General features: G+C 39.5%; 2 protein-coding genes across 6 annotated transcripts in view; one reads left to right on the top strand and one right to left on the bottom strand.

Annotated features, from left to right (window-relative positions):
- The window catches only part of LOC127006273 (uncharacterized), a 31368-nt gene that overhangs the window by 6344 nt on the left and 7588 nt on the right, over positions 1-17436 (bottom strand). For 4 of the 5 annotated variants that reach the window (XM_050875922.1, XM_050875924.1, XM_050875923.1 and 1 more), the window contains exons 3-8: positions 10164-10276; positions 7668-7816; positions 6953-7172; positions 4703-4849; positions 3610-3729; positions 2253-2402 (exon numbers count right to left, since the gene is read on the bottom strand). In XM_050875922.1, the coding sequence (XP_050731879.1) occupies positions 2253-2402; positions 3610-3729; positions 4703-4849; positions 6953-7172; positions 7668-7816; positions 10164-10276 (899 nt within the window). Of the gene's footprint in view, positions 1-2252; positions 2403-3609; positions 3730-4702; positions 4850-6952; positions 7173-7667; positions 7817-10163; positions 10277-11939; positions 12720-17436 lie in introns of those variants that run through there. The other variant, XM_050875925.1, reaches the window with a different exon arrangement.
- The window catches only part of LOC127006275 (protein arginine methyltransferase NDUFAF7, mitochondrial-like), a 31218-nt gene continuing 19950 nt past the window's right edge, over positions 6169-17436 (top strand). Inside the window, exon 1 of the mRNA XM_050875929.1 lies at positions 6169-6842. The gene's annotated coding sequence lies outside the window, so the exon portion shown is untranslated. The remainder of the gene's footprint in view (positions 6843-17436) is intronic.

A 17436-nucleotide genomic window follows, 5' to 3' on the forward strand; every position in this document is an offset into this window, starting at 1 on the left:
GCAGGTCAAGGAATAAAATGTGAGTGCAAAAGAGGGAATGACAGAAAAGGGAAAGTTGGAGATGCTACTTTTGTTACTACCTCCTTGATAAAGTTCCTGAGAGGGAACAGGGAGTCAAATATATAGAGATAGATCTAGTATTTGAGTTTTTGAGGTTTTACTAAGAAGGATACCACATATGTGCTAATCAACCAGACTGTTGAATAATTAAAAGAGGTATTCATGTTTCCAACAGTATAACTAGTTTTACAATTTAATGATAAGTAATATGCTATGCAACACATTGAAAGTCCTTTTATCTACCATAAAACATTATTAATCCTGGGAATAATGAATAGAATCTATTTTAAGCTCTACATGAGTCAAAGTACCAGCAAACTTTTTGACCACTTTTGGATATTGTTGATAAAAAAAAAATACTTTGCTTGTCTCATTACAACAATAATAGAGCCCTTCAGTAAACTCAATTATTTTTTATGCTTGCCTGGTGCAGCAAAATAACAGTATCAGATGATTGAATCACCTTCATATAAGCAATTTAAAATAATAATAATATAATGATAAACAGTTCTGAATGAAGTAAAGGTATCAACAATATGTCTACCCTGCAATAAGTAGGTTACTGTATTTTGTGGTGGATAACGCACACCTTTTTCACTTAAAAATGCCAAAAAGTTACCCCTGCGAGGTATACGCCAAAGGTACAAATTTTTATTTATTTTTTTCTGGTCTGTTTTTTTCCGCCGTAATTTTGAAGTTTTATGGGTCAGCGTGACTCCTAGACTGCCACACAACTCCACCGTGCCATTCTCAGTGTTTCTGTGACTGTTACCTTTAACAACAACAAAAAAAAAATAGGCTGGTGAGATTCACAATTTTTAGAGGTTCTGATTAAAGCAGAAAACATAAATCAACTGCTATCTTTTGTTCCTGTATTAGGTAGTATTGATGATAGTATGGATTATTAGTAAAACATTGAAAATATATAACTTTCATAGCTAAAAACTCTACTTTAAGTTCTTGATAAGAGGACTTTCACAACAGGCAAAGTATATACTTAATAACATTTGAATTTTCAAATAATTGTTCCTCTATACAGCAATCCTACTGAAATTACTTACAACATTGGCTTATAACTTCAGAGAATGGACATTATTTTCTATCTGGTATATTTGGAGTGAGGAGCATCTGCTCTGGGTACCAACTTGGGCAATCTCTGCACTCCAATAGGTTGCAAATTATACCCAAAGAAGGAACGAAAGGGAAAGCTCCCAAAGAAAGAAATGAATAGGATAAGAAGATACAGAAGAAAGTCAATCCCCGAAGATATCAAGCCTGTCAGGTGGACACCCTGGTTGGAAAAAAGGAAAACAAAAATTATAAGTAAGGAGCAAAATCAAATATATTAGATAAATAATGTGATGGAGTAAATGTAATTAGAGGAGGTGAAAATTTTCCTGAGATGGCACAGGTTCCCACTGATGGCAGTTTCCTTTCCTTTCATTGTATATATTTAGGTATTTAGTCAAGTCAAAATCTATCACTGTCCACGTCATGCCTGTTTCCCACATTTTTTCAGGTCACTAATGCATTTGCTATCCTTGATGTATAAGTAAGCATACACTTGCACAAGGCCACATCACACAAGAATTTGTACACATGTGCAAATAACTACAAAAACAGTAAAAAAGTTTCAGGTTTAAGGCAACTACAAGTGACAGAAGGGTTGCACATGCTGTAAGAGTGCAAGCATTTCAATATTTAACATTTTCTGCTATTCTTATTCTACCTGTATTGGTTAGATGTCTTTTTAGTTGGTAAAATAATTTTATAATATATAAAATTCCTATTACCTACATATTTAATTTATTCATTACTAGAATCAGGGTTGGAAAAAATAATGATTTAAAAAAAATCAATTTATTTGATTAAAATCAGATTTTTTATTTAAATTGATTTTTTTATTTAAAAAAATTTTTTTTTTCATTAATCCTTGTTTGTTTCTACTATTTGTGTCAGCCTTATGAGGCCGCTAATCATTAGATATTTTACTCTTGATATAACACTTAAATCATTTTAAATACAGTATATTTAATTTTGATTTAAACCATGATTTTTTTTACTGATTTAAATTGATTTAAATCACTTGATCTAAATCATTTGATTTAAATCAAACCAACCTTGACTAGAATACAGCCACAGTTTATTGGCATCCCAATATTCTTTTCCTCTTCAAACACAGCTCAGCTTACCTGGCTGCCCCAGGCATATCCACCATTTTTCAGCCGGATGAGGGCACACTCTCCATGAATACTTTCAATGGAAGCATCTGTGTCTTCAATGCTGTCATTGAGGTCGTACAATGTTGGATTACTTCCTAATTCGTCCACATTACCCAGACACTGTGGAAAAAAATTAGTTTATAGCTGATATTATGTCACAAAATTATTTGTCTAGCACTGCGGTTATAGGCAAAAATAATATTCCAGGTGTTTAGAGAATATGCTGTCAATAACCGTTTATTTACATCCTTGATGCCTATGTTTCCTCTTATGGTGACTGTCCTACAAATCTGTAATTCCTAGAAAAATTGATATAAAAAATCAAACTGGCTTATGTGTTACAACTCTGAACAAAGTGAGTATCAGGTGTGTTTCAAAGGATTTGGATGAAATAAAAAAACACAGTAAATGTCCAATAACCCAGAATCCAATACTTTGGAAATCCTGATGGCTTGGAATTTTCAGCTGAGGGTCATTTTTAGCTTTTGGGCAACACAGAAAAAGCTGGGGAAAATTTTTTTTAAATACTGAAATACAGATGAAAGGGGTGCACTGAATGATCCAATTCTGTACCAACATTCATGAGTCACCCACTTAACAACATGTTTACCCATGTAGTTGTTTGCTACACTGATGTCTCTCAAATACACTTGGTTTTATCTGTATTCTTCCATCATCCACCATAATGGCTCCTGCTACACCACCTTCTACAGGGAAGAAGAGAAGGCATAATACAATCACCATTCCCAAGAAGAAAATGGCAAACACTGCATCGCTCCTGCCGACACATCATCTGCTTGTTGACATGCATCAGCTGGCTTGGTATAATATTTTTGGCCGCCCAGAGAGTTGAAAAAGAAAGTAGTGGATGCTGCATTCCCCCTGCTGACATGTCGTCTGTTTATTTATGTGTTTCAGTGAGGAGTGAGTCTTGGTAGCAGGCAGACATGTGTGGCATTAGCTCCGCACAGATGATGCTGTGTCGATAATGGCTGGCAGGGCCAAGGGCATAAGATATTTGAGTTACGTCTGAGAAGATTTTACAGGCGAGAAGTGGATTGCATGCTGTTTGTGTCCAAGTGGTGCTATGTGAAATGTGCTCATCTGACAGGATGATAGACTTAATACAGGTGAGAGAAGGCTCATTTTAATCTGAGAACTGATTAAGAAAAGTCAAAGCAGCTTTGACAAGTTATATATTTCCAAGTTATCCCTGTAAAATGTTGGCAGAGTAGGATCAAGGATAAATCAGACTTGAAATGTTTACTGTACTTTGATATATTAGCTGACTAAACTGAAAAAGAAGCAAATTCAATTGAGATCTCACCTTTCGGCATATACGCCCAGAAGAAGTATCATCCAGTGAGGCAAGTTCATCATCAAATGTCCTCACAGTTAGTTCCTTTTCCTGTAGAACAGCCAGCTGATCAAGCATAACTGATTTTTCCTGGAATATCAAATCAAATTAGCAAACTACATTAGTCACTATTTTTCCATATTCCTCTCTACTTTTATATAAATCTATCCACTGTTCATAATCTATCCCTAATGCCCCATTCTCTAAGGTAGGACCACAGTTGAAGGATTCCTGTGGTCCATATACAGTGGAACCCTGGGTCACGAACACTTCTCATCACGAACAAATTGGTTTATGAACAAATTTTCCAAACAAAAAACGTCTCGGCTGACGAATGGTGCCTCGAGCTACAAACACGCAAGCTGACAACATCGTGGGGCAACAAATCGGGAGTGTCGGTGGGAGACCATCAATTGCTGTGTAGCTTTCACTAAATACACAATATGGACAGGGATCCTCCTTCCAAACAATGTTATTTCTTCCTTTTCCCTTCCTCACCACCTTCCATTTATTAAAGCTGGTGTCACACTAGGCCTTTTTCCTCCAAGTTCTAACCGCTTTGGCAGTAGGGGCAACTGGCAACTCCATCTTTTTTTTGGGGGGTGTCACACACGGCCAAGGTCGGTTGCCATGTAGTGACATGGCACCGTCTACTAAAAAAAAATTAAGCATTCAAACCGTCTCATAACTGTAGGGAAGATAGACTCTGCTGCCACTGGAGTTGAACCGTTACCTCGACCACCAAATTGAAAATGCCACATTGTGAAGCAATTCACAAATATTTATGAAAAAGTTATTGAACATAACAAATCAAACCAAACCTAACATAATTTCCAAACAGATGGGTGGGGGTAGGGCTTTACTACCATTCAACTCCCCCTTCTATTAATGTAACCAGACCCAACACCACCTCTTAATGGTGGGGAGGGGCTTTGCACACCTTTGGCTCTTCCTTTTAGAGATAAAGAGAGTTGAATAGTATGACAATATGTCAGAAAGAATAGTGCCAAGCTTAACAGTGCAACTGGTGTAAGACTAGATAAATAACTACACATGTTATTACCTGAGATAAGCATGCTAGTTGTATCTCCAATTCTTCTTTCTTGAGAGTTTCTGATACCAGCTGCTCCCGTGTGGTGCTGAGCTTCTCTTGAAGGTCCTCCAAACGCGCTCGTATCTCATAGTCCTCCAGTGCATAATCATCTGAGACCTGTTCAGGAGTGTGTCAATATTGTTTACCATAATATATCTTACACTAAGAGAAACTGTGTTGCCCACATTATAAAGTCTTGACTTAATCTAAAAAAAAAAGTTTTCATGACTTTTAATTGCACGAATGATTTAGGGAGTTTTCTCATTCCTTCTTCACAATTTTTATTTTTTTTAATTCTGACTGTTTAGGATTCCTTTCCAGCTCTGAATCTCTATGGTTACATTTTACAATGATAAAAGAAAGACCAGGACGGCCCTGCAAGAGTGGTAAAATAGGCTACTACTGAAAATAGAAGAGAGCAAAAAGAAACTGTTGAGACCTTGAAAAAATTTGAACTATATAAAGGTAGGTAAATGTGAAAAGTGAAAAGAATTAATGGTGATAAAAGTCCACTCTTACATCAGTGAGATAGACTGTACAGGGATGAGATTATGCAAAGTCTGCAGTGCTGCAGATCATGGAACCAGCAGGCTCATAGGAGCAAACAAAATGCAGTAAAGGATGACAATGAGGCAGTTTTGGCTGATGACTTGTCACATAAAAAGGGAAATGATGTGGTCAGTAATTATTTACTATGCTGTGTAAATGAGCTGAGAAAATGGATTTTTCAATTAGATGATATATACTCCTTACAACACTCAAATAGTTTGTATTAAGGAGGAGCAAAAATGATTTGCAGACAGAACATAGGACACAATGATATATGAAATTTTCAAATAAGGTTTTTACCAAAGAAAGTGAATAGATTTTTTTTTTTTTACTATAAAAGAATGAAAATAATGAAAACCAGAAGAGAAGACAAACAGCCTGGGTAGTGGGATGGTACAGAAAGTTGAAAAACTAACCAGGGACTACAATTCAGCCAAATGGCCATTAGGATGAATACCTTTTAGTGGTTAGTCTCTATTATCCAAGTCAAGACCAATAATTTAATGAAGTAGTAATCATCTGATTGAATGGGTATAAGACTAAACAAAAATCCTTTAACCCGGTAGCAGCGACGGGCCAAATTTGTGGCTTTACCATGTAGCAGAGACGGGCCAAATTTGTGCCATGATATAAACCCCCCAAAATAGATGATACATAATCTAATCACAAATGCTTTGATGTATATTATGAAATGGTTTGTGTGAGGGGTGATTTTTTCTCATTTTTCTCGCTTGGAGGGACCATTAAAAAATATGATCCCCGCTGCTACTGGGTTAAACCTCGCCACAATTTTGACAATCAACAGTAATATAAAGATCATCTACCATTTTTTTACATAACTTCATTTACCCATATCATTAATAATCTTAAAGGAGTTATTATTGTATTCCTTTATCACCTCTAAACTATATGTACAAACATTTAACAGTATCCATGAATTCGTTACAAATAGAAAAATAATTTCCATTATCCTTTTCTCGTGCGGATCAATAACCACACGTCACGAACGCCTCTCATCACGAACAAGTCAGTTCACGAACTAATTTTCCGAACAAGAAACGTCTCGGGTGACGAACGGTGTCTCGAGATACGAACACGCAAGCCAGCAACAAGGAGACTAGAGGAGTGGCAATGGTACCTGCGAGACTGAGGATGCGGACTAGTTATTCAAATCGCATCTAGATGGCAGCACCATGTCTGAAAAGGTGAGGAGGTTAAGCTTGTTCGATAAGTTCAACCTCCTTCTTTATCATATTCTGTACATTGAATCGTATATCTAAGTCAACCTTTAAACACAGCACTACGTTTTCTATTGTCTTGAAAGGATCCAATTCCTTACTGAGTTTATTAACACCATCAAGTAGTGTGATCTCATTACAAGATCTATGTACATTTGTCTCTGTGTTACTGTTTAGGGTTAAGCATGTATGCTTTTCAAGATTCAGCAGTGTCAGCAGGTAGCCTGTACATACATACACGTACCATACCAAGTTAAGAATGGAGAAGCACTAGCTTCTCTGACTCCACCCACAACCCTCCACAGCGACGAGAATGGGATATGGTATGTTGTATTAGAGTGACTACAAACATGTGTTCCTTCACATAGGTATGTGAATACAGAGCACAATAGGCTCCATCTCAACTAATGTTTCTACATTCCGCTTCCCTCACCTGTGCAGTACTTTCACATGACTGTGAGCGGCGGACACTTTGTTCATCAAAGAGGAGGGACCTGCGTTTGTTACGACCCCGCTGTTGTTGTTGTTGTTGCTGCTGCTGCTGCTGCAGCTGCTGCTGGTGGTTTTCATGGTGCACTTTGGCTCTTGCTTCTTCCAGGTTCCTTTGGAGATCATCACATCGCACCTCAAGTGACTCAACAGTGCTACTCAAACTGTTAAAGGAAAAAGTTCATACACACATTAGTATCTTCAAATTAAATTTGTTGAAAATATAATAAAAATCTAATTTTTACACTTTTCTTCAGATACATATACCCTAACATCCACATTTACTTTGTGTGTCAACTCATATAAAGTTGCCACAATGGTTCGTCGGTATTATTTTACGTTGTTTTTTTCGCAGCTTATAATGGACTTTCAGCATTAACGGACTGAGGTCCCCTCCCCAATTAGTCCGCTATATCGAGGGTTTACTGTAATAGGAAAGAGGAATACAGATGAAGGACAGCTGTTCCACAGTTTACTAGGATAGGGCTGCTGTTTAACTGAAGATGATGATAATAACTACATATTTATACTTTTTTATTCATGAGTTTCAATACTGCTACTCCTATCAGTAATTATCACTCACCATGTTATCCACCTCAAGGGAGAGTTTGATATCTGTGGGGAATAAGTGTTAAATTGGTTATCTGTGTTTGACTTACCTTTTTATTTTTTTCTTATCTGCTGTACCTTCAGCTGCCAGCCTCTGGTTGTTCTTTTCCAGGTCCTGAATGGACACCTCAAGCTGTTCGTATATACGAAGACGTGAGTCATTCACCTCCCTGAGAGCAGCTGTCTGTTTGCTCAGGTACTGTAATGGAAGATGATAGTTCTCATTAGGCATAGTGCTTATATGTAAAAATGACTGGTAAACGTATGGGAAGGATCTGCCTCTTTTTATAATAGCCCGAGGGTCTTGATTTAAAAAATGTTATGAAAAATAATTCTCTGATCATTTTACCCAAACATAGAATGAATTGAGTTTTTTTGATATTTTTTATGAATTTTTGTTGTTTTTTCAAAAATTTTGAAGTCTATCACCTCCGTCATTTCTTTTTGTCTTCTGAAACCTTTTTATTTATAGTTCCCCGATATTCGTCTACTGCATGCCAGCAGAATGGATGAAAAATTACCTGGCAAACATAGAAATGAAAACCATGTTGAAAGATGAAAGATCGGATTGGAGAAAAGTCACAAGTGGAGTGCCACAGTGATCAGTGTTAGCGCCAATAATGTTTTTAATATGTATAAATGATATGCCATAAAAGTAATGAGTTACATGAGTATGTTTGCAGATGATGCCAAACTGCTTAGATATACGAGAGATGATTATAATAAACTACAGGAAGATTTAAATGAGATAACTGAATGGAGTAAAAAATGGGAAATGGATTTTAACCCGGTAGCAGCGGGGATCATGTTTCTTAATGGTCCTTCCAAGCGAGAAAATTGAGAAAAAATCACCCCTCACACAAACCATTTCATAATATATATCAAAGCATTTGTGATCAGATTATGTATCATCTATTTAGGGGGGTTTATATCATGGCACAAATTTGGCCCGTCGCTGCTACACGGTAAAGCCACAAATCTGGCCCGTCGCTGCTACACGGTAAAGCCACAAATTTGGCCCGTCGCTGCTACACGTTAAAGCCACAAATCTGGCCCGTCGCTGCTACATGGTAAAGCCACAAATTTGGCCCATCACTGCTACATGGTAAAGCCACAAATTTGGCCCGTCGCTGCTACCGGGTTAATAAAATGTCATGCAATGAAAATGGTAAAAAGCAAAAGTAGACCATGTGGAGGGTATAGGATGGGCGGGACAACCATCGACACAGTGAATGAAGATAAGACTTAGGAATCATAATGCAAGCTACACTGACACCTGAGAAACACATAAATACGATATTCAGAGAAACATATAGTTTGCTGCAAAATATTAGAGTGACATTTCACTACTTGGATGGGGACATGATGAAGAAAATAATAACAACATTGATAGAGTATATACCAGTTGTTTGGTCCACCACACAAGAAAAGAGATATAAAGAAACCCAAAAGGATTCAAAGGATTGCAACTAAGATGGTACCAGAACAATAAGTCTGTCATACGAGATTAGACTGGAGAAACTGGGCCTACCAACACTTGAAGAAAGAAGAGAAGGAGGAGATCTGATAGTGTTGTACAGGATTACAAGTGGAATGGATGACGTGTTGGACAGAAATTGTTTAATCGAGATAGGAGGCAGAAAGAGGAGACCTGATAGTGTTGTACAGGATTACAAGTGGAATGGACGTGTTGGATAGAAATTGTTTAATCGAGATAGGAGGCAGAAAGAGGAGACCTGATAGTGTTGTACAGGATTACAAGTGGAATGGACGTGTTGGATAGAAATTGTTTAATCGAGATAGAAGGCAGAAAGAGGAGACCTGATAGTGTTGTACAGGATTACAAGTGGAATGGACGTGTTGGATAGAAATTCTTTAAGAAAGAGGAGACCTGATAGTGTTGTACAGGATTACAAGTGGAATGGACGTGTTGGATAGAAATGATTTAATCGAGATAGAAGGCAGAAAGAGGAGACCTGATAGTGTTGTACAGGATTACAAGTGGAATGGACGTGTTGGATAGAAATTGTTTAATCGAGATAGAAGGCAGAAAGAGGAGACCTGATAGTGTTGTACAGGATTACAAGTGGAATGGACGTGTTGGATAGAATTTATTTAATCAAGATAGGAGGCAGAAAGAGGAGACCTGATAGTGTTGTACAGGATTACAAGTGGAATGGACGTGTTGGATAGAAATTGTTTAATTGAGATAGAAGGCAGGAGGCACCTCAGAGGACACAGCAAGAAATTGAGAACGAGGACTTGTTTGAAAGACATATAGAAGTACAGTTTTCCGCACAGGAGTGTGGATACATGGAATGGACTAAACAACGATCGACATTGTTCAAGTGGGCAGTGTCCATAAAATGAAGGAATACTTGGTCAAATACAGATTGGGAGACTGGACTATCCGAGGTTGAGCTCAGGCCCTGAATACTACAACTAGGTAAACACACACACACACACACACACTGACACACTATATGAGTATTCTCGTTAAGTTTCTCGGTTCCCCAACCATCTCGATCTCAGGTGCTGCTGCTTACCTCTATTTCCTGCCGCTGGTCGTCGATTACCGTCTGCTGTTGCTTGAGGCTCACCTCCAGCTCACGATTCCTCTCAAGCAACGTTTTGCCCAGTTCTGCAGCAAGTTGTAGGTCTGCATGGGAGGAGATATCAAGATTAGGAGGACAAGCAAGAGTTAAAGCAACAGGTGTTTGCTCTTTAAAGAGTTTCCTAATCACTATTGCTAACAGTTTTTTCTTCTGAACTCTTCATTACCGCTGCAGCTGCTTTTAATGTTTCTAGCCGTTCATAATTCTACTGGTATGTTTTATGTGAAACTAGAGTAAAAAAAACAACTAATAACAACAACAATAATAATAATAATAATAATATATATATATATATATATATATATATATATATATATATATATATATATATATATATATATATATATATATATATATATATTTATTTATTATTATTTTTTTTTTTCGTTGGGGACATAATATACCCCAAGGGAGGCAGGCGGTGCATGCCGCGCAACCCCCCAGACGGCTGGTAGAGATACCCAATTCTTTCGAGGAGGCCCAACAAACAATAATAATAATAATAATGTTAATCTAGCTAACTACTGCTTTTAATATACCGAAAAAATACCATGCGGAGTGCATATACCTATACAGGATACTTCATTTGCTTCACATTTGTTAAGGGCCCCATACACGCTCAGGCGGCCGTACGGACGGACAGGCCGCCTGCTGTCTAGCGAGACACCGCGGAGTGAAGATCATGGCCTCTCTAATGGATACGGAAGAGTTAGACCTACTTGCAACTGCAGCTGTTGCAGTGACCTACAAGTTATTACAGAAGACCAAGAAGAGGAGAAAGAGGAAAGTATGGAGCAAAGAGTGGTTGCAGAAAAGGAATGGACTATCACATATGAAGTTACTGGGGGAGCTGAGACTAGTCAGAAGATTGGTTCAGTATCTCAGGATGGACGAACAAACTTATTTGACGCTGCTGTCTCTTGTAAGTCCTGTCATCAAGAAGCAAGACACATGCATGCGTAATGCCACATCACTTTATGAGAGGCTGACAGCTATACACTCCGCGTCCTGGCAACGGGTCGAGCATATGAAGATCTACTACTGTACTACATTACCTAAACTGAATTGCTGACTGATGTTTCTAATAAAGCTATTTTCGTTTTCTTTTATGTTACAACTTACCCCAGGGTCTGTAACAACATGCCCTGCGTATGGGGCAAGTTGTATTCAACGAGTTAACACTTAATTCATATCTTGCTATTTCTCAAGAAAGAAAAAGATACAATGTTTCTGTTTAATGTTAACAATAATAGACGTGATGAACTTTCTACAGTAGGATTTTTTTTTAAATTATCATGTGTAGTTTCTCGTGGGGTAGCAACAATGCGAAAATTGTAACAACTGGCCCCGGTTTTCCCTACTTGGGATAGGTAAGGAGCCTGCATGGGACTTGCCCAAAGGAACTCCTGAGTTTGGCGTTATAGGGTGGGCGAGGCGACGCGCCCCCCGGCATATGCCCATATTGACTAAGTGATTGTAAAAAGCGTCGGTGGACTTCTAAATGCGCTGGATTATCACCAAGATCTACGTAGTATTCTTTGATGCCAAAGTATCTCGGAAAGTGATGTTTTTTAAGGCATACCCACCAGAGTTGTTTGAGAACGAAATAATTACATAGCTGCGTCATTTTGGACAGGAGAGGATCGAGAGGATCTGACAGTTAAGGCACCTTCCCATTGCAATCAAAGGTAACAAAACTGGTCTTACCTTCGGGTCCTTTGAGCATCTCCAATTCCATAGTGTAGTCCCAGTACTCGATGGAATTTTGGCCTGATTCGGTGTGTGGTCGTTTGTTATGCCGAGATGGACTCACGACTTCGGAGGGAGGCCATGGTCGGCCCGCACCAAGAGTCGTTAGGCGCCACTCCATGGTAAAGTTACCAAAAACCTTTACTATTCCTTGTGGAATTGATAGGGTATTTACTATGTTAATTCTTTCTTCTCCAGCGTCTACATCTGTTAGTTGTGCATTACACACGTGCGCTAACTCCCGAGCTGGTGGTATCTTAATCTTTTTGAGGCACAGTTTACTTTCCTTTTCATATTTCGTTGCATGGATTCAACTTACGATATTGTTATAATTGATGTTATTGTTGAAATAGTTGTTGCTGTTGTCCCGTATCCTAGCTGATATTGTAAACTTATTACGTCCACCAGATAAGAAATAAGAGAAAAAAATATTCCCACATGAAGAAAACAATTTAATAGAGACTTAAGAACAGTGGGATGCGAAGGTATATACATACGGCGGGTTAAACACGACATCTCATTCTAATACAACTATGATCATATTCTGATACATATGAAATGTATCAGAACGTCAGTTTTGTACTTCAAGGATCTCGCTCAAATACTAGAACACTGATTTTCCTCACTACGGAACTTATGTCTCCCTAATTTAGTAAAAATGATATGAGTTGTTAAAACTACTATTTCGCTTCAGTTTTGCTATATATACTTGTTAGGAATGTCAGTTTTCATCGAGCTGTTCATCTTTCATTAAAAAAATTAAAAAAATAAAAAAATTACACAGTGAAAAGTTCAGACAGCCACAGAAACTTCTCACGGTCCCCAAAGGGAGCAGGATTTCTTGTATCCGCCGCTATCTGCACCAATATTCCCTAGTGACCTTGCCCTTAGTACTTTTACCTCTTGAGATAACGTTTTATAATTTTCTCGGAGTCACCTATACCCACGCCATATATATAGGGGCGCAAATCACTTTAATATACCAATCCGAGAAACACAAAATTTTCACTTCAAAAGGCGAACTCCATTGCATTTTTTTTTTTTTTCTATCTTAATCGTATGTATGTGGAGGCGGTGGTTGAGGGATAAGCGTGCGGGCGGGCGCGGTCTCCTGGAGGACCCACGTATAAGCGTTCACAGGCAAAGAATACTTCAGCTGACTCCTCCAAATATCACCCAACAACTCGGCATTACTATTTCGGAGGTATAACTGGTGGTAAATCTTGATGCAATCCGTTTTATCACTGCGAGATACGAATGACCTAGAGGGCTGTGTATATGGCTTATTTTTATCAGCAATACTTGAATCACAACTGATGATGTAAACGTGTGTGATAGCTCTGTAGGTACCCAAAGTTGGAAAGTTTCGTTTAGTCGGCGCAACATCTGTGGTCATATGCCGGAGAGACAGAAGGGGAAGGAATTATAGGAGAAAGGAACAGATCCAAGGAGACGGGACACAACCCTCGGTTAATACCTAGTACCCATTCACTGCTGGGTGAACAGGGGCGTGTCTTGATACTTTCTTCTTGAATGAGATTGTCATATAGGCAGGAGGAAATACAGACGAAGGAAGGCTGTTTCAGAGTTTACCAGTGTAAGGAATGAAAGAATGAAAATGTTGGTTAACTCTTGGGGAGGCGGTGGCTGAGTGAATAGAATCATGTCACTGGAACAGCTAAGAAAAATGAGCAACCCAAGGCAGGAGAGGGGGATTGTTATCGAGGTTTGGTGGCTATGTGGGTTAGATTGATGTGGCTCTTGGTGCAATGGCGGAAGCAGCTAACATTGTATACGGTTAATTGGGACCGAAAGCTGCTGACCTCTTGACAAACTAACTGTTATGCGCGTGGGATCCTCAATGCCTGAACCCTGGGAAGGAAGTGGTGCGCGATTTCGTTCAAACATCCACCGAAATAGGTCTCTGGATGATTACACAGTTTTTGAAGAAAGATTTATAGATAGGATCATGATAATAACTGATAACACACACACACACACACACACACACACACACACACACACACACACACACGAGCTTGCTCTTGTCGGGAGGGCACGTACTTCCAGCTCGTGATCAGGCCGTGGTGAATCACACACATTCTAGTGGAAGCACAACGCAATGAAATCTAAGAAAGTTACCTGTACATTAAAAGTTAATAAGTCACTGATTAGTTAAAAAAAAAATCCACATTTCTGTTTTGTAATGCATGTGTTTATTAACCCGCTCACTGTTAATTCGGTAGGCACCACACAGAAATTTCGAACTATAAACATTGTTTCTTTTTTGTCAGTTCTGCGATAACAAACATTACTGTAGTCATCGACTCGCAAAGCTCTATACACAAGCGCCCACTTTGAACAACCGCCCGAGTGTTACTGCCCGGCACGCTGCACGGACGTCGGTCGCCCAGACGGGCGATGCCGAGTTGACTACTGACTGGTTGAAAGTAGTGGGAGGTGGTCGGGAGGGGTGGAAAGACCCGTTTGGGTGGTAGACTGAATTACAAGGTGTTTGGGGAGGTGGGGCTTGGATACTGAACAAGTTATCAGGTTCACAAGACTGTGGTAAGGAGGGAGAACTTAACCCGGGTTGTAGACATGTTGGTGCCTCAAGGAAATTATGGCAGTAAAGAACTAATTTTATTGATGAAATTTACGTAATATGTATTAGCTCAAGTTTTGAAGATCCAAATATGACGCCAGATAAATAATTGCTATAACACTATGATGAAAGTGGAAGCAAAGTATGGGCCACCGTGTAACCTGCCCAGAGCAATTGGCACTCAGCTCACCCAACCGTTCATCTTCCCTTTAAGGCTGCTCGATAAATGGGTACAGTCATGGAGATTACATGTGAGATTTCCACACAGAATGGATCTGGATTTCCCTATTGATCACTGAAGCCGACAAGCGCAGTGCATGACCAGCTGCCGTTAGAGAGCCAGCCAACACTCAACTGAAGTGATGGCCGCTGTAGTCTAGTATGGCGATATTTTTTATATTTATCATTTTAATGAGTAAGAGTTGAGGGATGAGGGAAAGGAAGAAAGGGAAAAAGAGATGCAAAGGATGGATGAGGCCGGGCTGTGAGAGAAAGGAGAACGAGCTGCCATGAGATTTCACTACAAAAGGTCGTCGGTCATTGAACTCCTAATAGAAGTAGAAGAGTAAAAAAAAGTCAAGTCAGGTCGCTACCCTACCCAACCCCTGTTACTTTCATTATTGTTGTCGGCTGCCGCTACTTTCTTTTTACGAAGGCCATGCACATGTCTCCTTTCACTATCGTGCACACGAACTAATCAAATTATTCATTGTCTTTTTTTCACAAAAGATGTACATTTCCATGTATTACCTGATGCTAACATCGTTTGCAAAAATAGTGAACCCGCCATCCTATGAAAAAAATAGGAAAATCAACTACTCATTATTTCTCATAAATTTTATCGTTTTTTTTTTATCAAACTATAATCGTCCCTTGTACTGAAACATTGTTGTTTTTCGCTCCTCCTTAAAAAATGGTAAGGTACCCACAATCACGTGTTTCACAAATAGTCATGACATACTAGTGACATACCCCTGTTGTGATGGGCACCATTCACTTTATAGCACCAAACCCTGGAATGTACGCAGTTTCAAGTGGCTGGAGTGAATTAGACAGAGCCAGAGTCCTTACCGGTAACGCGGCAAGGGTAAGTCAAGTATTTGTTAATTGTTAAGAGGAATAAAAACACTGAATTGTTTTCCTTCGTTTGTCTGTGAAGAATCAAAACTTTTCCGCCAGACAAACGAAGCAGTTGAATCTACACTCGCTAGAAAGGCGAAGGTTGCGAGGAGACTTGATCGAAGTCTATAAATGGATGAAGAGATTTAATAAAGGGGATGTCAATAAGATTTGGAAAGTAAAAGAGCCGGGTAGGACCCGTAGCAATGGTTTTAATTTAGACAAATTCAGATTTAACAAAGACATAGGCAAGAATTGGTTCACCAATAGAGTGGTGGACGAATGGAACAGGCTTGGGGGCCATGTTATGGGTGCTAATACCGTACATACATTCAAGAAGAGGTTAGATAAAGCCATGGATGGTGAGGTAAGGTGGGGTTGAGTGTACAGGAGCTGCCTTGTATAGGCCAACCGGTCTCTTGCAGACTCCTTACGTTCTTATGTTCTATCCACCTCTGACTATCTGATCGCCAGTATGGGTTCCGCAAGGGGCGTTCTGCTGGTGATCTTCTTGCTTTCCTAACTGACTCTTGGTCATCCTCGCTTTGCCGTTTCGGTGAAACTTCACTGTTGCCCTAGACATTTCGAAAGCATTCGACAAAGTCTGGCACAAGTCTTTGCTTTCTAAATTTCCCTCTTACGGTTTCTATCCCTCTCTCTGTACTTTCATCTCCAGTTTCCTTTCCGGCCGTTCTATCTCTGCTGTGGTAGACGGTCACTGTTCTACCCCTAAACATATCGACAGTGGTGTCCCACAGGGCTCTGTCCTATCTCCCACTCTCTTCCTGTTGTTCATTGATGATCTTCTTTCAATAACAAACTGTCCTATCCACTCATATGTTGGTGACTGTATTCTGCATTATTCAACTTCTTTCAGTAGAAGACCCTCCCACAGGAATTACGTGATTCCAGGCTGGAGGCTGCAGAACGCTTGACCTCTGATCTTGCTCTTATTTCCGATTGGGGCAAAAAGAACGTGGTGTCATTTAATGCCTCAATAACTCAATATCTCCACCCATCAACTCGACACAATCTTCCAAACACCTATCCCCTATTTTTCGACAACACTTAGCTGTCACCTTTTTCTACACTAAACATCCTTGCTCTATCCTTAACTCAAAATTTTAACTGGAAACTTCATATCTCTTCTCTCGTTAAATCAGCTTCTTCGAGGTTGGGCGTTCAGTATCGTCTGAGCCAGTTTTTCTCCCCCGCGCAGATGCTGTCCATATGCAGGGGCCTTGTCCGTCCTCGTATGGAGTGTGCATCTCGTGTGTGGGGGGGGCTTCACAAATACAGCCTTACTAGATAGAATGGAGTCAAAGGCGGTTTCATCACCTCTCCTCCTCTTACTAGCAGTTTTCTACCTCCCAAATACCGCCGCAGTGTTGCCTCTCTTTCTATTTTCTATCGATATTTTCATGCCGACTGTTCTTCTGATTCAAAAAGTTCTGAACTTGCTAACTGCGTGCCTTGCCCCCTCCCGCGGTACCGCTGCACTGGACTATCCCTATACTGTCCAAGCCCCTTATGCAAGAGTTAACCAGCATCTTCATTCTTTCATCCATTTCACTGGTAAACTCTGGAACAGCCTTCCTTCGTCTGTATTTCCTTCTCACTATGACTTGACTTCTTTCAAGAGGAGAGTATCAAGACACCTCTCCACCCGAAATTGACCTCTCTTTTGGCCACTCTTTACTTATATCGTTTTCTTAGGAGCAGCATTTAGCG

Source organism: Eriocheir sinensis, chromosome 32 (assembly GCF_024679095.1).
Source record: "Eriocheir sinensis breed Jianghai 21 chromosome 32, ASM2467909v1, whole genome shotgun sequence".
Classification (NCBI taxonomy): domain Eukaryota; kingdom Metazoa; phylum Arthropoda; class Malacostraca; order Decapoda; family Varunidae; genus Eriocheir; species Eriocheir sinensis.